This window comes from Symsagittifera roscoffensis, chromosome 8, assembly GCF_963678635.1.
Source record: "Symsagittifera roscoffensis chromosome 8, txSymRosc1.1, whole genome shotgun sequence".
Lineage (NCBI taxonomy): Eukaryota > Metazoa > Xenacoelomorpha > Acoela > Convolutidae > Symsagittifera > Symsagittifera roscoffensis.
In genome coordinates this window covers 10,399,056-10,427,030 of record NC_087069.1, presented here as the reverse complement: position 1 = coordinate 10,427,030, position 27,975 = coordinate 10,399,056, and the positions used below count along the sequence as shown (strand labels likewise).

General features: G+C 35.8%; 3 protein-coding genes across 3 annotated transcripts in view; 1 reads left to right on the top strand and 2 right to left on the bottom strand.

The window, feature by feature from the left end:
* Positions 1 to 27,975, bottom strand: part of LOC134853159 (endophilin-B1-like) — a 175,756-nt gene that overhangs the window by 102,267 nt on the left and 45,514 nt on the right. The window lies entirely within an intron of this gene.
* Positions 1,798 to 16,547, top strand: LOC134853185 (adenosine 3'-phospho 5'-phosphosulfate transporter 2-like). The gene is made up of 5 exons (XM_063869143.1): positions 1,798 to 1,982; positions 14,156 to 14,283; positions 15,704 to 15,831; positions 16,021 to 16,169; positions 16,295 to 16,547. Exons 1-5 carry the CDS (start codon positions 1,798 to 1,800, stop codon positions 16,545 to 16,547), a joined length of 843 nt encoding a protein of 280 aa, XP_063725213.1.
* LOC134853183 (helicase-like transcription factor) lies at positions 21,315 to 26,276 on the bottom strand. Its single transcript, XM_063869142.1, has 4 exons — positions 25,781 to 26,276; positions 24,866 to 24,951; positions 22,299 to 23,447; positions 21,315 to 21,773 (listed from the first exon to the last, which is right to left on the bottom strand). Exons 1-4 carry the CDS (start codon positions 26,274 to 26,276, stop codon positions 21,315 to 21,317), a joined length of 2,190 nt encoding a protein of 729 aa, XP_063725212.1.

Here is a 27,975-nt window from a genome sequence, read left to right as displayed (position 1 = left end):
GCTTGACCTATATTTTGACTTTTTTTCAGGAAAATCAGGTATCTTCTGACTGGTTTTGACCTATAGTCGACTTTCTCTACCAAAATTGGGTATGTTTTTACAGTGTTCTAATTATGTTTAGTGTCACTCGGCCAAAATCGGGGTAATGACTTTGTGCTCGACTAAAGATTGCATCTCGTTTGCGGATTTCCTGTCGGAAAACTGCACTTATCCGGTTCCTAAAGTCGAAGTATAAGTCGAGAGTCTCCGGGATCTCACATCAGCAATTTACTTTTTTCTATTTAGATTAACTGACTGTTACAAAAATGGCAGGCGGACTTACTATAGGACATGACAAGTATATCTGGTTTTCATAATCAACCTTGAAAAACCATTTATTACACCATGAAATTGTTTTAAAGATGCTGGGAAGTTTAAAAAAAGAGCCATGTTTACTATATTTTCGCTAAGTGTTCGCTATTCTGTTTTTGTGTTCTTTTTGCTGTCCTGTCAAAAAGTTCAGTTTCAGAATTCGAAGTTCAGAAAGGAGTTTCTAAAAAAAAAACTATTTACCTTTTCATTTCTAATTTTCCGCTGATTATTAGTGACTTTCTAGGGTTGATTGCTTCGTGGCCCCTGGACAGTGTAGATGAGAAGGAGAAAGGAAACCCAGAGGAAAAGTGAAAGTTTTTCTTCAACTTGTTTCTTCAATTGCGAGAAAAAGTGAAATTTTTTTTTCAATCCGTTTCTTCAATTTTTCTTCAAATGCGATAAGACCACATACAGAAACTTACTCTGTGACATAATTGGTGTGCTGAGAATTTAAACCCGCTCTCAGTTTCTTGGGTAAAACTGTTTTGTCCTTTATATTTATATTTTGTCTTTCTAATCAAAAGTTTTGGGCAAGATTAGGCCGTGCAAGGCCTCATATATGATTCAAAATGACCAAATAACTTTGAAAAAACAATGGTAGAACCGTTTTAATTCTCAGGGCAATAAATTTAATTTTTGCACTCATATGAAAATTGTATTCCTTTGAATTTTTTTTTGATTTTTTGTTTGAAAAGTTTGAAAAGTTTTTAGGCTTTCCGTCAATAGTCTTTTTAGTAACTATGATAATACTTCTCTTCATTCTTATTCAAACCATATCGAGCAAATAAAGAAAATCTTTTATTTTTCGTTCAAAAAATCACCCAACATTTTTAAAAAGTTTTTAAATGTTTGTCAATAGTTTTTTAGCAACTATGATGAAACTTCTCTCAATATTTATCCGCAACCTTATCGAGCGTAAAAAACCAAGTTTATTCGATTTGGTTTGTTTTTCCGACTCACTAAAATTCATTCAATTCTCACTAAAATTAGTTTTAAATTTATTTAAGACTGACTATTCAAACTCTTTTTAAAAGACATCGATTAAAGTGTCTATAAACCCATTTCAAATGATGTTTTTGCTGACACGTCGAAAAAAAGATGCTATTTAAAATAAGATGGAGTATTTTATTATCGATTTCTTACAAAAATCACGCGTGCTAGTTTTTGTTGAAATTCAAAAAAATTGTACTCAAAAGTCAGACTTTGAGCTCAAAATTGTGCTATGAAATCAGGAAAATTACCAAAAATCAGATTATGGGCAAAACCTAAATAAAAAACAAGAGAAAAGGTCATTAACAATCTGTGCTTCTTGTATTCATAGTTTACATCTGCTACGTTGTGCTTCAAGAGTCCTTATTCACTCAGCCTGAACTGAAACCTTTCGGATGGTTCTTAACTTTGGTTCAATTCGCCTTCTATATCCCGTTTGGAGGGATTGAGTTTGTAATGAACGGGGAATTTGTGAGAAAGATCCCCACCAAAATTTACTTCGTGTCGGCGTTTTTGTTAGTGGTTACTATGGGTTGTTCTAATAAAAGTTTGAAGTATCTGAACTACCCAACCCAAGTGATCTTCAAGCGCTGCAAGCTCATTCCTGCCATGATTGGAGGTATTTTATTGCAGAAAAAGACGTAAAAATTTAGGGCTATTTTGGTAAGCAGTATAAAACTTTTCGTTATTTTACCTCCCTAGTTATAAATCATTATTAAACTTATTTTTCCCCCACCTCGCACATAAACACGCTTATGATGCAGTGAGTGGTTTCGTTAAGTTAATACGACGCTCAAATACGGTTCGACTAGCTTTTTTCGCCCGCATGCCAACTCAATGACAATCAGAATCGTGAAAAAAATGCATCAGATTTTGTTTCCGTAAACTTTTGGTTAATGAGTCTGATTGTGATTCAAAAATGGCAAGTGGGCCGTGGAATTAATTCCGATCATATTTCGTCCGGAAAGATTTCGGAACAAACATGATCAATTAAAGAATTATAGAAAAAACATTTTGCCAAGAATGGGCCGATAAAAGTTCAATATTTGTTTGCTTGAAAATTAAGCGAAAACTGATGTTACTCTGAGATATAGGTTTAAATTGAGCATCGGTTTCAGCTCAACCAAGTTTAAGGGGGTGATAAACTCGCAAATTATAATGAACAAAATTTTTTTTTTGAAAAATTGCTTGACGAGATTTTCTGCTTGACGAGATTTTCTGTACTACTTTTTCAGCAAAATGCTATTTATTATTGGTAATATCATATGGTGCTAAATCAGTTCAAGCATGTTTCTTGATCTGTAGCCTTCGATCATCTGTCATCTATAGGTGACAATTTTACTTACAACAGCTACCAGCCTTCGGCTCTGTCTGTCGCCCTTATTTAACCCCTGAAACATTTTTCTTGATTGACATTGCAAGATTAATTTGATTATGGATTCAATTTTACTGCCTTGCAAACTCACGTTTTCACCATGGCGCTTTCAGCAGTACCAATTTGGGACAAATTCACTTGGAGTCCTGGGTTTTGGCTGCCGAAATGTAACAAACCACAGATAATTTGGGAGTTTTAGTTCAACAAATTTCAATGGTGCATGGTCGTGAAACAAGAGAGATTTCATTGGGGCATAGTCTTGAAAGTGTATTTTCGACGACGCGCTCACGCCGACACAAATCACCGGTCTGCCAGCCGACGTAGACAAAAAAAAACAGACAGGAAAACGAGCAAATCCCAATCTCGAACCTGTACCTGTGCCTGATAAGAGGCGGCCACCCCTGGACCTGTCTGCGACACATCACCCAAGGATTCTGGACAAGATCGAGACCGAATTTAAGAAGGGGAGGAATAAAACTTATGAAAATTTTGAATTCCTTTTAAGGAAGCAGCATATTAACGAATCGCTGGAGAATTTTCACTCAGTGTTAATTGGGCTTGCGGCTAGATGTAATTTAGGGAACTTAGAGGGGTCGATTTTAAAGATTGTGCTTATCGTAAGCAAGAATAATCGCAAGGCGCAGAACGAATTTGTCGATCTTTTAAGACATTAGAGGAAGTGTGCGGGAACAAATATGCAAAAACATACCTATCGACATATACGGGAAAGTTCTTCACCAGGGTCTACCGGATGAGCATTTCAGGTAGAAAATGAAACCAATGGAGTGTTAACAGGAGGCTACCGCAGCAATCGGTCGCGAGGCAGGCGCACATACAAAGGGCGCGGATTGAACCGTAGCAAACTTCAACCAACCATCGATGCTACAATTGCGATCCATCAAACTTCACATGCGAGCACATGGATAGATATCAAGCGAGCGGGTAACCTGTATTTTGTGTTAAAAAATAAAACAAAATTACGAACGTACCTGCAAGAGGAAGCGTGAACGACAAAGAGGACGTGGATCAGTTGAAATAACCCAGGAGCAAGAGAGTCAAGGTTTGGATGATCCACGGGAATCGTAGGACCTCATTTCCCCATTTCAAGTTCGATTGATTGGATCAAACCAGGCAAACCAATGGCACACTCATGGGATTCTGATAGTTCGGGAGACTATATGGTAATGCCAATTCGACATGAAATAAAAACCGAACTGAAAATCGGTCCAGTTGCCAATTCGTATTAATGGGAAAACCACGCAAGTCTGGAGCAAAAGCGGATCTCCGATTTCCATATTCATAATCGGAGAAAAAAACACTGGTGGTGTCGAATATGAAGTTGGAGGCACTCACAGCAGAAAACAATGCATTCCTGGATTATTAGAACAACCCATTGAAGCTGATGGTTCCTAAAGTTGAAGTATAAGTCGAAAATCTCTAGGATCTCACATCAGCAGTATTTTTTTCTGTTTAGATTAACTGACTGTTACAAAAATGGCATGTGAACTAACTATAGGACATGACAAGTATATCTGGTTTTCATAATCAACCTTGAAAAACCATTTATTACACCATGAAATTGTTTTAAAGATGCTGGGAAGTTTAAAAAAAGAGCCATGTTTACTACATTTTCGCTAAGTGTTCGCTATTCTGTTTTTGTGTTCTTTTTGCTGTCCTGTCAAAAAGTTCAGTTTCAGAATTCGAAGTTCAGAAAGGAGTTTCTAAAAAAAAACTATTTACCTTTTCATTTCTAATTTTCCCCTGATTATTAGTGACTTTCTAGGGTTGATTGTTTCGTGGCCCCTGGACAGTGTAGATGAGAAGGAGAAAGGAAACCCAGAGGAAAAGTGAAAATTTTTCTTCAACTTGTTTCTTCAATTGCGAGAAAAAGTGAAATTTTTTTTTCAATCCGTTTCTTCAATTTTTCTTCAAATGCGATAAGACCACATACAGAAACTTACTCTGTGACATAATTAGTGTGCTGAGAATTTAAACCCGCTCTCAGTTTCTTGGGTAAAACTGTTTTGTCCTTTATATTTATATTTTGTCTTTCTAATCAAAAGTTTTGGGCAAGATTAGGCCGTGCAAGGCCTCATATATGATTCAAAATGACCAAACAACTTTGAAAAAACAATGGTAGAACCGTTTTAATTCTCAGGGCAATAAATTTAATTTTTGCACTCATATGAAAATTGTATTCCTTTGAATTTTTTTTATTTTTTGTTTGAAAAGTTTGAAAAGTTTTTAGGCTTTCCGTCAATAGTCTTTTTAGTAACTATGATAATACTTCTCTTCATTCTTATTCAAACCATATCGAGCAAATAAAGAAAATCTTTTATTTTTCGTTCAAAAAATCACCCAACATTTTAAAAAAGTTTTTAAATGTTTGTCAATAGTTTTTTTAGCAACTATGATAAAACTTCTCTCAATATTTATCCGCAACCTTATCGAGCGTAAAAAACCAAGTTTATTCGATTTGGTTTGTTTTTCCGACTCACTAAAATTCATTCAATTCTCACTAAAATTAGTTTTAAATTTATTTAAGACTGACTATTCAAACTCTTTTTAAAAGACATCGATTAAAGTGTCTATAAACCCATTTCAAATGATGTTTTTGCTGACACGTCGAAAAAAAGATGCTAAAAACAAGAGAAAAGGTCATTAACAATCATGGTGAAAATGACAATTCGAGTAGACGGAAATTGAGCAGTAGCAGAACATATTTCAACAAATTTGAAAAAGGCAGCCAAGAAGACACGTTCCAACTGTAGGCCAGTTCTTAAATTGTTACAAAAAACTATGACAAATGGTCGAAAACACTTTTAGATGGGATCCTGAAAAAACATTTTTTGGCCTCAAAGTTTTTGAAAACAGGTTCAGTTTTTGTTAACTTTCAATTACATAGGAAATCACAGGACCTTTTTTTATAGTTGTACTACCCTCACTGACAAAATTTTAAAAGTACATTATAAAAGTACATTATAAGAAGTTTGGCCTAACTAATTAATTATACTGATTATAGATTTTGTGACACTTAGGTTTGATTATTTTACCATTTTGAGCACAAATGACTAGCATGAAAGTCAATGCAAAAACACGATTTCAATCATGAAAATATTCTTAAAATAGGTTTGCATTTTTCATCAAAGATTTTGATGGAAACTGTACTCAGAATTTTTTCTCTGCAGTTCTCGTCAAATTATTTCAATTTTTAAATTATTAAATCGAAATGTGCAGTTCATCATTATGTGAAATTGACAGCATTTTCTGCTGTTTGCAACGTGAAGCTCGAATTTTCAGTAAGTTTTTTTTCTACATTTGATCGCCGGGGCTTGAGCAATGAAAGTTTTTTAACAACAGTTAAAAGTTGAAAAAGTTTCGACATATTTCCTGTGAAGTTTTCTGGACACAATTATGTTTTCTTTTTCGTATGATTTTTGGAGGAGCAGGTTAGAAAATTGTTTTGAATAAACATCAAACATTTATAATCATAAACATTAGAAAAACTAACGAAGAAGCAATCTTCACTCTGATCTCTGTCTGCAAAGCAAGAGTTTTAAACGATGTTTCCAATTTTTTTCTCGGCCTTTTTAGGTGGACCAAAATGATATCCTAAGCTCCTCCAATTGACTATAAAGATCCTTTCTGGACCACAATTTCTTCACCTTGGGTAATGTTTTGAAAAATAAACAGTTAAAAAACGTTTTTGGAAATTTTTGTTAATTTTTGAAAACTTAGTATACATTGGTAAAGAAGGCGCCTTCAGAAAAACGTCGACAGACTGCATTTTGCTTATACATTTTTGTCAGGCTGCATACCTTGACAATAACAGTTTCGGATCAACTTAAAATGGTTAACTATGTACATTTTAGGAACTGAAACATATTTTAAATCAGCTGAAAATGATCTTTTTAAAAAATGTGAATTAGTCGGGTCTAAATCGATCGTGTCTAAAAAACCAAGTTAAATTGATTTGGTTTGTTTTTCCGACTCACTAAAATCCATCCAATTCTCACTGACATTTGTTGGAAAATTATTTAAGACTATTCAGACTCATTTTAAAAGACATCGATTTAAGTGTCTATAAATCCATTTCAAATTGATGTTTTTGCTGACACGTCGAAAAAAGATGCTATTTAGAATAAAATGGAGTATTTGATTTTCGATTTCTTAAAAAAATCACACGTGCTAGATTTTGTTGAAATTCAAAAAAAGTGTACTCAAAAATCAGACTTTGAGCTCAAAACCTAAATAAAAAGTAAGGGAAAAGGTAATAACGACCTCAAAAAATTGTATTAAATTTATCGAAATCTATCATTGTAAATCAGATATTGGGCAAAAGTTTATGTAACAAATCATTAAAATGGTCAACATAGATCAAATTTTGAGCTCAAAATATGCAATGAAATCATAAAATTGTAACATTATTTTGAAAAATATTTCACCTTTTAATTATGCGATTGTTTTTACGAGGCCAAATTTTGCACAGACGGAACTATCAAAAAGAATGAAATTTTGAATCTAATCAAAAAGAATGAAATTTTAATCTTAAATGAAAATATAAAATTTCGTCTTTTGTGGCAGCCTGGAAACCCAAACCCGGCTCTTCTTTTCTTTTCATTTCCCTATCTGTGCTTGTATTCATAGTTTACATCTGCTACGTTGTGCTTCAAGAGTCCTTATTTACTCAGCCTGAACTGAAACCTTTCAGATGGTTCTTAACTTGGGTTCAATTCGCCGTCTATATCCCGTTTGGAGGTATTGAGTTTGTAATAAAAAGGCAACTTGTGAGAAAGAACCCCTCCAAAATTTACCTCGTGTCGGCGTTTTTGTTAGTGGTTACTATGGGTTGTTCTAATAAAATCTGAACTACCCAACCCAAGTGATCTTCAAGAGCTGCAAGCTCATTCCTGCCATGATTGGAGGTATTTTATTGCAGAAAAAGACGTACAAATTTGTGGGCTATCTTGGTAAGCAGTATAAAATTTTTCACTATTTTACCTCCCTAGTTATAAATCATAATTAAACTTATTTTACCCCCACCTCGCACATAAACACGCTTATGATGCAGTGAGTGGTTTCGTTAGGTTAATACGACGCTCAAACACGGTTCGACTAGCTTTCTTCGCCCGCATGCCAACTCAATGACAATCAGAATCGTGAAAAAAAAATGCATCAGATTTTGTTTCTGTAAACTTTTGGTTACTGAGTCTGACTGTGATTCAAAAATGGCAAGTGGGCCGTGGAATGATTCCGATCATATTTCGTCCGGAATGATTTCGGAACAAACATGATCAGTTAAAGAATTAAAGAAAAAAAATTTTGCCAAGATTGGGCCGATAAAAGTTCAATATTTGTTTGCTTGAAAAATAAGCGAAAACTGATGTTACTTTGAGATATAGATTTAAATTGAGCATCGGTTTCAGCTCAACCAAGTTTAAGGGGGTGATAAACTCGCAAGTTATAATGAACAAATAAATTGTTTTTTTTTTTTGAAAAATTGCTTGACGAGATTTTCTGCTTGACGAGATTTTCTGTACTACTTTTTCAGAAAATGCTATTTATTATTGGTAATATCATATGGTGCTAAATCAGTTCAAGCATGTTTCTTGATCTGTAGCCATCAATCATCTGTCATCTTTTGGTGACAATTTTACTTACGACAGCTACCAGCCTTCGGCTCTGTCTGTCACCCTTATTTAACCCCTGAAACAATTTTCTTGAATGACATTGCAGAATTAATTTGATTATGGATTCAATTTTACTGCCTTAAAAAACTCACGTTTTCACCATGGCGCTTTCAGCAGTACCAATTCGGGACAAATTCACTTGAAGTCCTGGGTTTTGACCGCCGAAATGTAACAAATCACAGATAATTTGGGAGTTTTAGTTCAACAAATTTCAATGGTGCATGGTCGTGAAACAAGAGAGATTCCATTGGGGCATAGTCTTGAAATTGTAATTTCGACGACGCGCTCACGCCTACACAAATCACCGGTCTGCCAGCCGACGTAGACAACAAAAAACAGACGGGAAAACGAGCAAATCCCAATCTCGAACCTGTACCTGTGCCTGATAAGAGGCGGCCACCCCTGGACCTGTCTGCGACACATCAACCAAGGATTCTGGACAAGATCAAGTCCGAATTTAAGAAGGAGAGAAATAAAACTTATGAAAATTTTAAATTCCTTTTAAGGAAGCAGCATATTAACGAATCGCTGGAGAATTTTCACTCAGTGTTAATTGGGCTTGCGGCTAGATGTAATTTAGGGAACTTAGAGGGGTCGGTTTTAAAGATTGTGCTTATCGTAAGCAAGAATAATCGCGAGGCGCAGAATGAATTTGTCGATCTTTTAAGACATTGGAGGAAGTGTGCGGGAACAAATATGCAAAAACATACCTATCGACATCTACGGCAAAGTTCATCACCAGGATCTACCGGATGAGCATTTCAGGTAGAAAATGAAACCAAAGGAGTGTGAACAGGAGGCTACCGCATCAATCGGTCGCGAGGCAGGCGCACATACAAAGGGCGCGGATTGAACCGTAGCGAACTTCAACCAACCATCGATGCTACAATTGCGATCCATCAAACTTCACATGCGAGCACATGGATAGATATCAAGCGAGCGGGTAACCTGTATTTTGTGTTAAAAAATAAAATAACAGTACGAACGTACCTGCAAGAGGAAGCGTGGGAGACAAAGAGGACCTGGATCAGTTGAAATAACCCAGTAGCAAGAGAGTCAAGGTTTTGATGATCCACGGGAATCGTAGGACCTCATTTCCCCATTTCAAGTTCGATTGATTGGATCAAACCAGGCGAACGAATGGCACACTCATGGGATTCTGATAGTTCGGGAGACTATATCGTAATGACAATTCGACATGAAGGAAACACCGAACTGAAAATCGGTCCAGTTGCCAATTCGTATTAATGGGAAAACCACTCAAGTCTGGAGCAAAAGCGGATCTCCGATTTCCATATTCATAATCGGAGAAAAAAACACTGGTGGTGTCGAATATGAAGTTGAAGGCACTCAAAGCAGAAAACAATGCATTCCTGGATTATTAGAACAACCCATTGAAGCTGATCGGGACGATGCAGGTCGTTTTGGAGTTCAATGGGTCGAAAGCTGAAGCACAAATAGAAATCATCAGGTAAATCAGGCCGTCCCTTATCGAACGAGACTTGGCGGTGCACCTGGTGCTACAGTTGGTCCAGTAAAAACTAGGGGCTCCTGTCTTGGCCATTAACGAGGAGCTAAGCGGGCATTCGGGGCAAGAAGTAGACTTGAATTGTAGCAGGATGTTTCAGTATGTTTCACTATTTGAAAATTTCAGTATGCAAATTTCCTCATTTCAGGTTCGATTGATTGGGTCAAGCTAGGCGAACCAGTGGCACACTCATGGGACTCTGATAGTTCAGGAGACTATATTGTAATGACAATTCGACATGAAGGAAGTACCGAACTGAAAATCGGTCCAGTTGCCAATTCGTATTAATGGGAAAACCACTCAAGTCGGGATCAAAAGCGGATCTCCGATTCCCATTTTCATAATCGGAGAAAAAAACACTGGTGGCGTCGAATATGAAATTGGAGGCACTCGCAGCAGAATGCATTCCTGGATTTTGAGAGAAACCCATTGAAGCTGATCGGGACGATGCAGGTCGTTTTGGAGTTCAATGGGTCGAAAGCTGAAGCACAAATAAAAATCACCAGGGGAAACTGACCGTCCCTTATCGAACGAGACTTGGCGGTGCACCTGGTGCTACAATTGGTCCAGTAGAGACCAGGGGCTCATGTCTTGGCCATTAACGAGGAGCTAAGCAGGCATTCGGGGCAAGAAGTAGCACTTGAATCGTAGCAGGATGTTTCAGTATGCTTCACTATTTGAAAATTTCAGTATGCAAATTTCAAATCTTTTCCTTAGGGTGGAAAGACCAAGTACAACAAAAAATGCGAAAACTACCAATCACATTGCAGGATAAGGAGGAAAACGAGATTAACAAGCTGCTATAGCAAGGCCATATTTAAAAAAACTAAAAGATTTTTCCGATAAAAAAAGTTTTTATCGCCAGTTGTAATAACATTTCAAAAGGTCGGATTCGTGCAACTAGCGCTTGAATTAAGAAAAATTAATAAATAGGTATATCAAAAGTATACAATGCCGAATATAGAAGAAATGATGGACATATTCGGGCAACGATCAGCGAAAAGAAACCGGGAGATATGTCTTTTCAACCATCGATCTTACTCATGCGTACCACCAATTACCACCTAACGCGGATAGACGTGCCCTTTTTAACTATTAGGGGGAAAATTGAGGATATGTGCCGTTTTAAATTGAGTTTTACGGTCTTATGATGATGCCCTCCGCTTTCCGGCGAGCTATTGATTGCATTCTCTCCAATTTCCTGCAGACGCATGCGTTCATAGACAACATTTTTGCTGGATGCTAAAGACACAGTAATATATTATATAGGAACGGTCGAGAAAATCTTGAAAAAACTGGAAAGGAAAAAAGCGCGTTGAAATTTAAAAAAGAAATACAATTATCCCGAACGCTATCAAAGTTGAAATCTTTCATGGCCTCTTTCCATTTCCAAGTGAATAATCTGTTGGCCCTTACGGCCACTCTTGAGCAAACACACTTTTATCGAACAGCGGAATGCCAAGTGTCATTTGAGAAATTGAAAAAGAAAGTCGTGACTATTTTAGAGCACATAGCTTTTCGTATCCAAAAGGACATCAGAATAGTATACGCCGGGAGCCACATCGGCCTACGGGCAGTCCTGGAGCAACTGAGATGCCACGGTAGAGGCCAATTTTGTTCGCCTCAAAGTACTTATAAGAAGTTGAATAAAAAATCAATAAACGAGTTAGAAATGCTAGCCGCTGTATGGGGGGCGCAAACTACCTTCGCAATGACGTCTTTAGCCAGAATTGTTATGTAATAACGGATCACAAAGCGCTTGTTTCACACTCTTAAACGGTTACAATAAAAAAATGAAACCATGTTCAATGGAGTAACACGATTGTTGTTTTGACTAATTGCGTTCGATTTCCAAGTTAAGCATAAACCAGGGGCTAAAATCGGCCTAGCAGATTTTTTATTGCAAAATCCGAACAATGAAGTTACACCAGTAAAAACTTATGATTATATGTTTACATTGATGAAGATCAATTCAAAACGCAGCGTCATTGCATTTAATACTTCTAACTCATCTAAGAAGCCGAAAACCGAAATTAAACCAAGCAGCCAATCATTTTGCAGTATGCAAGTTTTCGTCGAGTAATACGCCAGTAGAAGGCGTCTATTCATGCGCGCAGAAACTTGCTAATCACAACTAAATTTTTTTTTTAAAAAACCGAAAGTCAAGCGAAGCGAACGTGACCTTAGTCGGTGTTATTACTCATTTAGAAGGAAGTTACAAGGAGCTCGAAAACTTAAAAATTACAATTGTACAAAAATGGGTCAAAGCCTTAGGAGACTAGAAATACTTATAAAAAAGTCCCAGTTTGAACTGCAAGGATGATGAAAAAGAAGAAATTACAATGAGCTCGACATTAGTGACGGTTACAAAAGGACAAGAACAATCAGAACTAATACTACTATATTGTTATCCTCGGCGTTTAACTGGGAGACAATTCTACTAGTGGACCCTAAAAAATTTATATATGTCTATTGTTCGTCGAGGCTACACTTTCGTTAGCATTTTAACGTTCTTTCCAGAGTTATTTTATCTAGAATTTTTTAAGTTAAAAGAGAACGCTGACTCCAAGTTTGTTGCCATCAGAGAGCTAATTAAACATAAAGATTCCCATTTGACTGAAAACACATGCAATGGAACTTTATTATGCCCAAATTGTGAGCGACTTTCACGGCAAAGAATATTTTTTCTGGTTGAGCGAAAAATGGGTTTTCAAAATGAACCTTATCCTTATTGTCAACAACCAAGTTGATGCCTTCCATCATGGTAAAGCAAAAAAGTTTGCCGCAGCAAAAGATATCTGATATCCATACGTATACCAAAACAATTGCCTCAATTGCTAAAAGTTGGGCCGAATGCACTGCCTCCGGTAACTACTTTAAGCCATCAAAGAGTAAAAAGTGTAATTTGGGGAAATAAGCGAACTAATGAACCGAATGAAACCATACAGCTGTTTTGGGGGCACTTACACTATTAAAACGAAACAAAAAGTAGCATGTACTAGTGCATTTGATTGTTTTTTTTTGGTAATGTCTTTCAGTAAAATTTTGTTGTCAGAACCGGTCTGATAAAGTTCGGATTTTCTTGAAAATTAACTTCACTTCCAGAGTTACTTAATCTACAATTATTAAGTCCCAATACAACGATGAATCCCAACTTTTTCCATCATGGAGATAATTAAACAAAATTATTCCCATTTGCTTGAGAAAGTTAATACAATGAAACGTTACATGTCAAATTTGTTAGAGAAATTTACAACAAACTAAATGTTCTCTGGATGAACGAGAATTTAATTATCCAAATATGAACCTTACCTATGTCGTCGACATTCGAATTCACACCTTCAATCTTGGTACAACAAAATTAGTTGCCACAGCAAAAGAAATCTATTATCCTTACGTCTACCGTTCAGTCACCTCAGTTGCTGAAAATTGTACCTAACGCACAGCCGTCAGTAACCACTTCAAACCTTAAAAGAGTAAAAAGGACGTTGGGGAAAAAAGTAATTTGGGGAAACCGAATGAACATGTACGGCTTTTTTGGTGGCTGATACACTATCTAAACGAAACATGCGTTACGTACTAGTGCAGTTGGTTGTCTTTTGCGCTGGCTTTCAGTAATATTATGTTGTAAGAACCGATCGAACAAATTCTTTCTCAAGTTTTTTCTGAAAACTTACATCGCCACCCACGGTTTGCCCGACCACCAAAAAACAAATTTTATCTCACATGATGTGAAGGCTTACCGCAACATAGAAAGCATAGAAATCCTAAAATAGCCCTTAAACTATCACCGAGCAACGGGATGCGTAGAAAGTAAAATCGGTAGTATCAAAAACATATTTTTGACTATTGCAAAAAAAACAGAACCTTCGGAAATAATAGTCGAAAAGGCCCTTGGCCCCTTAGGTTGCCCAAACAAAGCAACATTGATAAAATTGCAATTCGAAGCACACGACTATCAACGAGCAAAGGGATACGAAGAAAGTACAACTGGTAGTCTTATGAACTCAATTTTGACTATCGCAAAAAAAAACAGATTCTTTGGAAATAATGATCAAAATGGCCCTCGGCACCTTACGTTTCCCAAAAAAAGCAACATTGAAAAATTTGCCATTCGAAGCCAACTAGGTGTTACGTAAGCTAAAAAAAATTCCTCCAAAACTTAAACTGGTCACATAAAAATAAAAAACAAAAATTGGTAGTTTAGATGACAGGGTGTAGGATATGCCACATCACTGGATATGCCACAGGCGCGCGATCCGATCTGGTCGTCGACATTAAGCACAGAGGCCATTCAAGGACACTCATAGGCCAACAGATTCTCAACCAGGAGAACGAACCAGTGATCCGTAAGCCAGGGAAGCGCCGACCAAGCACCAGGACCCGCAGGCCAAATGTAGCGCACCGGAGACCTGAACTTGAAAGGGCTTAGACCAATAAAGTTAAAAGTAGAAGACTAAAGTGCGCATACACTAACATTAAAGAGTTGGGCTGTACTTAGGAAATCGGGAGTTGCAGCAACAGCATGGAAGGCGGCCAAGCAAAGCCCGAAAAAATACCCGAAACCACCGACTCTATAAGACATATGGAGAAAGTTTGCGAGGAAGGCGACAAACGTCGGCATACCGGCACAGTCCGAACCAAGGAAACACGCGGGGCAACATCACGGTGCTGACAGCATGTTAGGAAGCGATGAGGACAGCAATAGTCTATCAATTAATTCGACGAAACGGGCGACATTGATGAACGGCGCGACAATGACGAGCAGCAGATCTGCAACTCTACCGGAAGGACAACTTCCTTCGAGCGTTCAGGGGAGCAGCAAAAATGCGAGATATGGGAGAAAAACCTGAAACCGGCAGCGTGGCGGAATTGCAGGAGGAAGCGTAGAACCACCTGACACTCAACAAGACGCGGCAACAAATCCGGTGGGAAAAATACGACTCCTCAGGAACAAAAACCAGCGTTACCAGGGGAGGCAAAGAAAAGAATGGAGTAAAAGCAACACCTCTTTCGTATAGCAGCTAGGACGACAGCAGTAGCGAACGGAAGGGGACGGCCGTCACAAAAATTACGAAAAAGCAGGGAAAACGAGAGAAGTAGAGCGCGAGATAAACTTACCAAAAACTTCAACTAAAGCTGGACCCAGGGAGAGGGCTGACCGGAACCCCGTCATAAAACTCAAGTCGTTATCACTAATTCAAGTCATTTTTAGTTCTTTAAAAAAGTCAGATCTTCTAATGATACTAGTTTAACGCTATCTCATCAATCAGTAAATTTCAACATTTAAATTTTTTGTCAACGGTTCATCATTCAACAATTCACGCAGTACGTTTTTTTTTAAATTCAGTCATTAAGATTTTCGTTTTCTTCTGGTGCTTAATCAGTTCAGTTTTTGTCATCTATAGTCATTCCGACCGGTACCGGTCTACGGCGCTGTCTGTCATCCTCGGTTGATCTCTGAAACATTACTCTTGCTAGACTAGACTTTAAGAGATTAAGTTGGTTTTTGATTTGAATTTACTGCGTTACAAATTGACGTTTTGGACAGTATATTAAGAGATGGTTTAAAAGATGAGCAAAACTTTTCCGACTCATTGAATTTTTCTTGCCTCAACCAAAGTTTCGGTATCAATTACTTTCACTTTCAAATAATGCAAGAAAGACAAGCAAACAAACTAGTGTTTTTAAGACAAGCTTTTTTGATTCACTGTCCAACGTTTCAAGGTAGGTAACTGGAACCCAACCAACTGCTGGTCTATATTTCAGCCATGTTTCTACTCTGTGCTGGTCTCGTGTGGTTTTCTCTAGCGGATAGTACCGTCCAGCCTAATTTCGACGTCACCGGAATTATTATTATATCATGCACTCTCACAGCCGATGCCTTCATAGGGAATGCACTGGAACGGTTTTTCTTTTTTTAACCCAGACCTCCCACGAGCATCAATTTTTGGTGAAACGAATCGTTTTACAAGGTTGAATATGAAAAAAAAAGTATTTTTTCCATTGCCCAATTAGTCCGCCCGTCAGTTTTTGTAACAATTGGGACCATATATGAACAAATCTTTAAGTTAAAAAAATCGCAGGTGGGGAAAAAGGAAAAAGAGCCGCAAGAACTCTACATGAAGAAGTACAGCACCGGCAACACAGAAATCGTTTTCTACTCATTTCTTATCGGAACTGTCTACATACTCTTCACTGTGCTTTTTAAGGAACCACTCTGGAAGCCTTGCCAGTTCTAGGTCTTTTTATTTATTCCGCCGAAATTACTAGGTGGAAACAAGTTTTAAATTTAGTCGGATAGAAATCATAACAAAATATGTTGGCGGACCATTTTATAGATTTGGTTCTATTTTTCAGGGTGGCGTTAATAAAAAGACCCTCGCTTTTAGATACCCACACATTATTTAAAGCCTTCCTCTTTTCACTTACTGGTTATTGCGGGGTTCATTTAGTTTTGGATTTAATTGTAACATACGGAGCGCTTCTTGCAGTCACAGTTACTATATGCAGAAAAGCAGTCAGTATTATCATCTCGTTTCTGGTTTTTGCCAAACTCTTCACAGTACATCACGTGTGCGCTGGGGGAGTTACTTTCTTTGGTATTTCCTGAAAATCTTTTCGAAGAACTCGGAAACAATGAGAGACGGTGCAAGGAAATTGATGATTGTGCTCTATTTGTTTTTAGATTATCTCACGAAGGAAAAACATCTGAAGAAAAAATGGTGCAGATTGTATAATATATCAAATTTGACTGAAATAAAACTTTATCTGAATTGATGAAAAGTCTATTTAAAAATTTCGAACCAAACAGGAAATATATTTGTTTTTTATTTTAAGACAGTAAAGTTTTTTGTTTTAGTGACATTCTGGAACAAAGTATGAAAAAAATGACCATGCATTTTATTCGCCTATTATGTGGTAAAAAAACAACCTATTTAGTTTGAATACTAAAAGTTTTAAATGATCGCAGATGGCCATTTTTTAATCGAATTTCGCTGAAGGACTTTTTAAACCCTGATGCAGAGTTTTCGTTAATTTCCTCGAATATTTTTTCGTCGAATATTTTTTCACTGTCAAGTTTGTGTAAACTGTTTTGAGTTGTTGCCATGTTTGTAAAATTTTTGATGTGAAAATTGCGATGTCGAACTCGTTTTAGTAGTAGCAACACTAAAACAACCTATGAGACAATGATGACCTGATTGTTTTGCTCTGACTACTGCTCAAAAGGGCACTTAATCATGATGCAGGGTGGGCTTTCTCCTATTTTAGAAACCTCAAAGAGGTATCACACAAAAACTGTTGTCATTCCGATTCCTATTTAAATCCTAAAACTTTTCGCCTTTCAGAATAACACTTCTACAAAGCATTGGACAAAAAATTTAAACCTCTGTTTAAAAATTTAAACGTTTTTCTTGTCTTAATTATTTAAAATTTGCATTTTATCATCTGATCATACACATACCGCTACCCGGGTTGAGCTCCACACACAGAAAATGATTATTATACAACTCAATACAACAAAATCATTATCATACAATTCCATACATCGAATGTATGGAGAAAATGCTTGCCATACAATTTCCAAGTAATTTTGAAAATTTGCCCCAAAAATTTTTAGTTTTTTTTTCAACCGCAAACGGAGTTTTGTACGCAAGCAAACATTTTCCGAAAAAATTTTCTTTGCATGCTAAATTTAATTTTTGTGTGTGCATAACATAGTCGTTGATAAGATAGTAATAGCCAAAAATTAAAAGTTTGTTACTTTTGTTATATCATTTGTGGAAGACAGCTCGAAGACAATTCAGGTTGTTTTCTATGCATAGTAAATGCAAAACCGTCCCACTTTTGGTGCTTTAATAACCAAGGTCTTTGTCACTTGTGTCGGTTCCCAACACATACCAAAATTTTTCAGAAAATAAAATTAGAAACAAAAAAACAACTTTTTGGTTTATGGCAAAATCACCTATCATACAATTTCTATCTATTGGAAAATGTTTATTTTAGAAATTTCATACAATTTTCTGTATGTATAGAATTGTATCAAAAGAAGTTTCACATTTATGAGATTTGTATGATAAGCATTTTTGGTCATCCCGGTTATCTAAATCTAACAATCAAAACTCCTGATATTTTTCCAACTGCTGTATTTAGATTTCCGCGGTCTGAATATTTTAAGCCACTTACACTCGTTAAGCCACTAAAAACGCCTGTTTTTCGTCATTCGATTGCAAAATTATCCCGACTTTCAGACTAAATTGCATGGAAGATTGGACAAGACTTTACACGATAGCCTCATTTTTGGAGTTTATCATCTGAACTTTTAGCTCCCGTTTTTTAAATCTACAAGACGAAACTTGAGATTTATTTCATTTGCTGTATTTCGATTTTAGCGGTCGAAGTTTTTTCTCTAGCAACCAACAACAGTTTAACAAAAGTAAATTTTGAGTGACTAATCAACATAGCAATCACAAGTTATCATTAAGTTTTTGAAGGACATCAAAGTGACTATCAAGATTTAAAAAAGAGTAATTTTTTATTATTTAATTCAACTCACTTCATAAACAAACATTTCAGAACACATTCCGGTACTTGGATTATGTCACTTTTGGATACAGATGTTCCAGGCGTTTAAAGATTGATACAACTTAATTTGCCCACAGACCAATTACCTTTACAGTATGAAACGCAAAAAACGGACCAATACAACTACCAACATGTTTGGTACTGTATCATTTTTTCAATTTTTGCCTTGACAAAGGCTTAAGACAAATTAAAAAAGGTTTTAAAGCCCAAATAAAATTCATTTACCAATAGGAAGGTGTAAAAACCAACAAAGATTTATCAAAATTCTGTTGGATTTTTCACTGTCGTTTCACTTATGTTTTTTAAAAATTTGGAGCGGATCTAGCCAAAACACAGATCCGCATCCAATTTTGACAATATTGTTGCAAATGAGACACAAAGTAATTGCTCAATTTTTTGGACAATTAACAAAATAAACTGACGGAAAACATACGCCTATATAATTCAATAAAAAATCCACGAGTTAAACTCACAGCAAAATTCAGCATGAACTACTAGATTGCAATTGATGAACCAGGCTTTGATCGGTGCCACTTATCAGCGCTGATTTGACGCTGCGAGTTTCATTTGCATCAACGCTGAGTCAGCGATGAATAAGCGGTTTAATATTACTGTGACATTGCTGAAAATTGCCTAATCATAATCTTTTACCACTAACTCCAAGAACTAATGCTACGATTTGACAAATTGAAGCGAGCTAAATTTGAATTATTACTTCAATTTTTTTTTTCTGTAGATCTTGGGGAATTTATTGTGCTTTGTTAAAACTTTTCTTAAAATTATTTCTCGATCATATTTTTGGCCACTATTTTTATCCTGAGAACTATCAATTGATGATATCGCTCAAAAACTCAGAGATTTTAATTTGACAGGCACAACAAACGAAATGATTGTGTCAAGCTAAAATATGATTTAGGACAAAAAAAATTTTTGGCATCTTTCCGTTTCGAAGATTTGTAGAAAAACGCAGTAAATTGGTCATCATTGAAATAAAATATTAAATTCTTATGATTTTGTATTTTTTTTTCGAGTTTCATTTTTTAAGTTTTACAAAATCAGAGAAAACCCACATTTTGATTTAAAGCTGATAATAGTTGTACTTTTCATCACTTTTTAGTATTTTTCAGATGAATAGATGAATCATCGTTGAAGAGTTCATGAAAAAATACTGAATCATCAATCAGTAGTTTAACCCAGCCATTAATTGCAATTACTTGCAGGTAACTCTGCAAAAATTTGCAAAACATTCCCGCACCAAGCGCCATGGATAATAATAAATCTTTTTATCGTTTTTTAATCAATAACTGAAAAACAATAACTCGAATTTCTGGGATTTTTTCGAGAAGAGTTTGATGAAATGTGCAAGTTTTTTTGAAATCAATTCATTTGCTGCTTACCTCATCTCAATTGCTTCGTAATATTTTCTACTTTTCATTTTAGAAAATATCGATTCTCGAATTTTTCATTCATGGCAAGTTTTTTGCGAAAATTTCGAAAATAAGCTATATTTGCGAAAATCTTAAATATAAAAGAAAACAGATTTTAGTTGCTTACAATCGATTACATGAGTTCTTAGTACAATTGAATCGAATGAGTTATCCAGACAAAATAATCGGTTTCAGCGCCAAACATAAAGGATTTAGTAGATTGTAATAGACATGTCAATATAATCGCGGTTTCAAGGGCTAAGTTTTATAACTGTAATAGTTTATAATGAGTTAAATTTCTCTGGAATTTTTCATAGTCAATTAATTTTCTTGAGCAATCGTTGATTTCAATGTTGGACACTTTTTTTGCAAAAAAAATTGTAAAGTCTAATTTTTGCACAGCTCAATTTTCGAAAATTTAATTGAAAATAAAATTCGAGCTCAAAACTCAAGCCATCTAAAAAGTAATTTCATTAAGAATAGATTTATATAGTTTAGGGAAAGCAACTGAAACGAACAAGAGTTCAACTTCAGTAACTCTCAATCTGATTAATTTCTTCCGCCCATGAGCTTAACTTTTTACTGAGTTCGTCCTCTAGGATCCATTTTGTCACCAATTTCAGATTTTTCTTTCGTTATGAGGAAGGTGTAAAAAACAACAAAGATTTTTCAAAATTCTGTTGGGCTTTTCACTGTCGTTTCACGTATGTTTTTTAAAAGTTTGGAGCGGATCTAGTCAAAACACAGATTCGGATCCAATTTTAACAATATTGTTGTAGATGAGGCACAAAATAAAAACTCAAATTTTTGGACAATTAACAAAATCAACTCACGGAAAACATACGCCTATATAATTCAATAAAAAATCTGAGAGGTCCACGAGTTAAATTCACAGCCAAATTCAGCGTGAAATACTAGATCTAGACAAAATAATCGGTTTCAGCGCCAAACATAAAGGGTTATAGTAGATTATAATAGACATGTCAATATAATCGCGGTTTCAAGGGCTAAGTTTTATAACTGTGATAGATTATAATGAGTTAAATTTCTCTGGAATTTTTTATTGTCAACAAAATTTTTTGAGCAATCCTTTATTTCAATGTTAGAAATTTTTCTGCAAAAAAAATTGTGACGTTTAATTTTTGCAAAGCTCAATTTTTGAAAATGTAATTAAAAAAAAAATTCGAGCTCAAAACTCAAGCCATCGAAAAAATAATTTCATTAAGAACAGATTCAAATCACTTAGGGAAAGCAACTGAAACGAAAAAGAGCTCAACTTCAGTAACTTTCAATCTGATTAATTTCTTCCGTGCATGAGCTTCACTTTTTACTGAGTTCGTCCTCTAGGATCCATTTTGTCATCAATTTCAGATTATCTCTTCCGTTATTTTAAGCAACAGTTTAATTTCTTCGACTCTCTCTTCGAGTAATTGGTTCGCCACATCTGTGAACGATGAATTTTGCTGTACCAAGCTTCGTTTCTTCTCTTGAATCTCCAGAATCTTGTCTTCAATGGTCCCAGCGCAGATAAGCTTGTAGATTGTCACTTTTTTACCTTGTCCTAGTCTGTGACACTTGTCGATACATTGATCCTCGAAGGATGGGTTCCACGCCGGGTCCATCAAAAACAAGTTCGAAGCACACGTCAAGTTGAGTTCCGAGTTACCCGCTCGAAGCGACAGTAAAAGTACAGTAGTATTGGGATCAGTTTCGAAACAAAGTAAAACTTGATTACGTTTTTTTGCAGGCAAGGATCCGTCAAATTTTGTGAACTTAAACCCCGACTCATGCAGGGGTTTCTCAATCAAGGACAAAAGTGAATTGAACTGTGACACAACAATACTTTTTGTCTTCGGATTTCGCTTTCGTATGTGTTTTAACTCTTTTACCATTTCAATAACTTTTGAACTAGATTGACCATTATAGTCGGCGTCGTTGTTTTGTTGAGCTACCGAGGATCTTCGTGGAGCTTCTATTAGGTCTTTTTTTGCAACCACCGATCTGCACAAAGGACATACTATTTCAGATCGTGGTTCAGGTATTTGAAAATATTTTTCAATACATTCTTTGCAAAACACGTGAGCACAGTATGTTATTACTAGACTTTCATAAAATCCGTAACAAAGACAGCACTCTTCATCCCACTTTGAACCTAAAATGATGTTCATGGTTTCAATTAGTTTCGCTTGCGTTTTCTCTTCGCGCGCTGAGCTGCTCACAGCTTCGTAGGCTAAACTGATAGTCTTTTTACAAAAACTTGGATGACACACAAGCTGTCGTAGCCTAGTTATAATTGCCATTATATGTGCGTAATGGCTCAGCTGACACCCTATCCTGAAGTAATATCTCACAATGCCCCTTCCAGCGCTTTCCATGGATCGATACAAATTCTTTTCTTCAGTCGATAGTTTAATTTTCATGAGTTTCACGGTCTTTTTTGGTAAATATTCAGTTGTTTTAGTTCTTCTCAGAACCAGAGTCATCAGCAAGCTATTGAAATGTTTGGCTATCTTTTTGTCAAAATCTTTCAAAAGCGGTTTTTCGACGTGTTTTTTCCACAACCGTTGGCCGTCATCTGGGTTTTCAAATGGTTTTAATCGTAGAAAACGCATAAAAGCCCAAAAATCCGGTAGGGAATTTTGAATGATCGTGTTTGATATTATCCAATGCTTCTCCGCTTTAATCGAAAATAAAGCTTGACTGGTGGCTTTTTTTGAATTTCGTATCAAATATCCTTCGTCCAAAACAACTCGTAAAAATTTGCAATCCAATAAAGAGTTCGATTTAACTTGGTTCCCTGTTCCATCGGACTTTTCGCCGATTTTCGTGTTCTTGAAATCAACGGCCAGCACTTTGTATGTCGAAATTACTATATCATGGCTCATAATGTAATCCATAGCGTAGTTGAAGCGATCTTTTTTATGATAAAGAAAAACAGACAAACCCAAGTTTGAAGTCACATGTGTCTCGATTTGTTTGAGCCAATTAGAAAGCAGCGAAAACGTACAAACAATCAAAGTACTTTTAGGAGGTCCAATTTTAAGTTTATGACACGAAGGAAGGGCGTAACGGTTGAACCCTCTGAACATGTCAAAACTCCTGCTTTTTCTTTCTTGTTTCATTTTTTCTCTAGACTGATTATTTTCAAATTTGTTATTAGCTGTATCTTCAAATGAACTGATTTTAACTTTGGTCACATTAGAGGCTGTAGCTAGTTTACTTCGCGAACTAGCTTGCCCTTCGTGTAACCGATTTGTAAGAATGAGGGCAATTACTTCTAAACGTTTACCCAAACCAACTTCATCCGCCAGAATGCCTCCGCAAACGGCCGCTGGCTTGTGTTTTTGCACATCGCCTGTCACGATATTTTTGTAATCCGTTTGTGTTAGCTTCTTCCAAAATGGAGGCAATGTCTTGTTGTTTTCTCGGCCACACATCCACGAGAGAGCCTGCAGCTGGTGGGGATACAATTGAGTGGAAATTCCATCAATGACTTCAACCTATCAACACAAACAACAAATGGCAGAAAAATCACAATTTGAAAACTCAAAAGGATAAAAAAAGAATCAAAACGACGAAACGACTGTTTTATCTATTTCTTTTTTTCAAATTTTTTTCAGAATTTTTGTAGAAAAATGCAAGTAGAGATAATCATTTTTATATCGAAGAACTAGTGTTTATTCGAATAGAACCCGAAGTGAGCGAACCGCATCAATATACAACAATTTTTTTGATGACGTATGTTCAGCTTTTACAAACATACGTTCAGACTTCGCAGACTTACTTTTCTTATGTTTAGTCAACAAGTATCGTTTCAGACTTATAAAGTCTGAACCTAAGACTACGGCCTCGACCTTGTTGGCATCAAACAATACAAAATACGCGTTTCAAATCGTCTCTCCTCCTTATAACCTACTTAAGAATCCCCCTTGCGTCTATTCATTTTAAAGTAATTTTTTTAAAATTGACCTTTAGAAATTTCCACAAAAAAATCAAATTTTGCAATATGTTTTTGTTGTTATGATATTTGTATAGCACTAATGTTTCTTATGTTCTTATCAAAAAAAAATAATTTCAACGTTTGTTTTTAGAGAAAAAAGAATGAGAGCAAAAAAAACGAGTTTTTATAGTTTTTGAGGTTCCAAATTTTAACAATTTTATAAAATCACACAGCCTCATCAAAATAAAATTTGAATTCGCTCATTTGGCAGGAATGGCTAGAAACTGCACCATGAATAATCAAAGATGGCAAAAAAATATGCTCTGAAAAGTCCATGACTATGATTGTCTTCAATGAAAATTTATTCCACGAAACGTTTTTCAAGATCACAAGTAGAAAATACTTTCTCTCTCAAGAAATTCTATTACAAGTTTTTGCTCATCGTAAGCACAAGCTAAAACTTTTTTTCGTTTATTCACGAAAAAAGCGGCAAAAAATTGTTTGTACCATGATTACCTTTATCAGAAAACCAAAACGACAAAATAAAAAGTTTATAACTTTTATTATGAACTTTTTATCGTCCAACGTCGTTCCGGGTTGGCAAATTTGTTTTGATTTGTAATTGAAAAAAGAGCAAAAACAGAATCTTTCAAGCGAGCAGTAGAAATTGGATGTTTGCCATACTTTTTAAAAATATCTGATGTTTGCCCCACTTTTTAAAAATATTGGATGTTTGCCCTAGTAAAGCTGATTTTCTGATGCTTGCAGAACTGTTTGATTTTTTGGATGTTTGATATATAAGCTGTGTGCAGGATACCCTCCCTTTAAAACAGCTCAGAGTTAACTTTGCCTTCATATTTTTCAACTCAATACAAGCAAAATTGATAAAAACTTGAATGAGATTTTTATCTGGATGGTTTACCAAAGCAATGAAGCGTTAAAATGAGCGTTTCAGAAAGCAACCCAATTGAAACTCACTTTTTTAAAGTTCTTGTACAGCTTCTTTGCACTCTTTTCGAATACTTTATCCATTTCTCCCTGAAGTTTCTTCAAGTTCTGAATCACTGAAATATTCATAGTCATTGTTTGATACAAAAATAATACAACTATTGCAGACTCCCCACGCATAAAATTTTCAAAAAGTACCAAATTTGATAAAGGGCGCGAAGTTTCTTTTCAAAATCAAAACTAAACAAAAAGATTCCAAAGCGTTATTTCAAAAAATTGCCTGCGTGCACAAAGTTTCAACAGAGCTCGAAAAAATCGACAATAGTGAAACATAGAAACATCGAACTACCCTCTCCCCGTCGAAAAATTCTGAGTACGCGACTGTCTGCATGCAATAGTTCTGAATAACTTACTTCCTTTTACAAGATAAACAAGCCAAACTCCTGGTTGGGTGATAGAAAATAGACTCTACTATTTCATAGCATTACATTCAATTACCTCAAAAACAGCAATTGCAAATAGCTACTGTTGTCTTAAATTGGCTGGTGAATGACCTTTCGCAAAATGGCGGTCGCAAAATCTCTCCAGATGGGTTACGTCTAAATTTGGTATGATATCAACAAATTATGCAAAAAATTTACGCTTGTAGACTAAGTCTTCTTTGTAACATTTTTGTGGAAAAACATATTCCGATAGTCATTTTGTTGTCTTAATAGTTTAAGGACAATGTTCTCAACCAATGACTTAAAACGAGAAAAATGTTCCGTATATGTGTTTTTTGCGGTCCAGTTATTGGAAGCTTGCCGGTTTTTGCAGAAAGCGGGTTCAAAAAAATTTGAACGCACTTTCACAAGTTCTGGCATCAACTTTGCGCGACGTTACTCAGTTCTTTTTTTTGAAATTAAATTGCTGTTTTTATGTCTAAGGCTATGGTGCTTTGCTAACCTTCAGGTGTATCCCAGAGAAAACTTTCCTCTTTCAGTTTTTTGGTTAACTCCGCTTTCAAAGACCGTTTTCCAGAAATTATCAGATTCAAAAGGTGAGGCGGGGACCCACAGTTCTTTATCATGCCTGTCAATTGAAGCATGCTGCTGTCCAAGTAAGGAGCCAAAATCGCCGCCAGTTCTAATCTGAGATTTCCTAACTGGGTCCCCAGGTACATCGCTCTAATCGCATTCGGGTCGTAATTGTTCCCGGGGTCTCTTTCAAAGGTAACGTCCAATATTTGAGTCGCGTTAACTGGACTGTAAGGATCAACACCCCAGATAACGGTGGATATTGTTCCCAACTTAGATCTAGTCAGAGCACTGGGATTGGCTCTTGGGCTTACCCAAATTTTACCAAGGATCATTGTGATAAGCATGCTTGCGAACTCTCTCAATGTGCAGCTGTGGAGACGATTCACGCGCAGCTGCCCATCAAAATTGATTGAGTTACCCATCATCTCATTTCCTAAGAATCGGCTAAAAAATTAACTAAGTTGTATTACACAGAGGCGAAGCTGTGATTCGCAAACAAAAGCAAAAAATCACGGGTTGAAATCCCACCGTTAATTATTGCTTTTTCTGAAGTATATCTCAGTCATCGCTATTTTCCAGCGCTGATTCATGTATAATTCAGAGTTTGCTGCATAAATAAACCTGTGATTGGCCCTTTTTCGCTACCCCCACCCACCTCACACGAGCATGAATTTTGTAGTGTAACGAGTGATTTTACAAGGTTAAATATGGAGACCACATATGTTTGCCATGGCCTATTTAGTCTGCATGTCAATTTGCACGACTGTCGGACAATGTGAACAAATTTTTTACTTGTTCTGTTTTACATGTTAAGAGTCCTGCAATTTTTCAGATTTCGTAATAAATCATCGCTAAAATTTAAAATTTTAAAGCTCATTCTAGTAGCTTTCAAATGAGAGTTTTAGTTGATAATCACTTTAACTTTTTATACTCTAATGATTGATAACCCAGAGGTAGCATACAGTCTAAATATACGCAGAATAGGTGAGCGAACCCCAGTTAACGCAATATTTTTGCTCATTTTGATAGAGTTTTATCGCTGTTTCATTGCTGAAAACAAGCCAAATTAGCGATAATTCATCAATGGGGATCGCTGTTTTTTTTTTCACTTTTTTATCGCTAACTTTCAATGTGAGCTCAACACGGGATGACAAAACTACAATTAAGTGAATCTCAAACAAATTCCCATTGTGCACGAGCATAATACTTTTGAAAAGAATATCATTAAACTAATTTAATTTGTAACTCATTATGTGAGCGGTATTATTGAGGAAATTTGATTGGAATATAAACATTATCAATTAAATCAATCAAGTATGTTTTTTTTGACCAAATCTTCAGCCACTGCTGGCTGCGCCATGTGATTTTCTTGAAAACTATGCTATAACCTCTAGCTAAAAACTCTAATTTTGAGAGTAGTAAGATGATGAAGTAACAATTTTTCAATAACTTAACAATTTTGAATCAACTGCAAGCTTTCAGCAGTAAAATAAACTCTCAGTAAATCATACTAACTAGATCTAGCACGTAGAGACTGATAGGTTGTGTCATTAGTCTAGAAGCAAAATCTTAGGCTGACCTTGAGTACCGGACTCTGCTGTATCACACTTTCAATCAATACTGAAGTGTGTTGAAACACTAACACTTATTTACAAAATATGATCCCGGGTTGACCAAAAATGCTTATAATAGAATTTCGTGCAAATCCATAGATACAAGAAATGATACGGAAACTCTAAAATAAGCATGTTTTCATGAACCAAAAATTTGATTTTTAGAAAAAAAAATTTCTCAGAATTTTTGGGATGTGTTCGTGACCGAACACAAGTGACTAAAACCATGGTTCACTCAAAACTAGAGTCACCAAAAGATTGGTCGTCCATATTAAACAATGCATTGGAAACGACCTGAACGGTGTTCTTTTTACAAATCATAAATACTAAAAGCATCAAACTTTTAAATTTTGGCAAACGTTTTCAAAGATGATTATTTTTAAAACTAGAATTTTCAAATTATGTTATTTTTAAACCTGTTTGAAAAAAGTCATCCAAAGAAACGGAAAAAATCTAACTTTTGTGAATCCAGTACTAAGTTATGCAGACAAAAAAATAAAAAATTGAA

Coding starts and splice junctions, on each gene's coding strand:
- LOC134853185 (XM_063869143.1), top strand. CDS start 1,798: ATGAACGGGGAATTTGTGAGAAAGATCCCCACCAAAATTTACTTCGTG. Junction 15,832..16,020: donor CCGATGCCTTCATAGGGAAT/GCACTGGAACGG, acceptor AAAAAATCGCAG/GTGGGGAAAAAGGAAAAAGA. Junction 16,170..16,294: donor CCACTCTGGAAGCCTTGCCA/GTTCTAGGTCTT, acceptor TCTATTTTTCAG/GGTGGCGTTAATAAAAAGAC.
- LOC134853183 (XM_063869142.1), bottom strand. CDS start 26,276: ATGGGTAACTCAATCAATTTTGATGGGCAGCTGCGCGTGAATCGTCTC. Junction 24,952..25,780: donor TCTCTGGGATACACCTGAAG/GTTAGCAAAGCA, acceptor TGAATATTTCAG/TGATTCAGAACTTGAAGAAA. Junction 23,448..24,865: donor TGTACAAGAACTTTAAAAAA/GTGAGTTTCAAT, acceptor TTGTGTTGATAG/GTTGAAGTCATTGATGGAAT.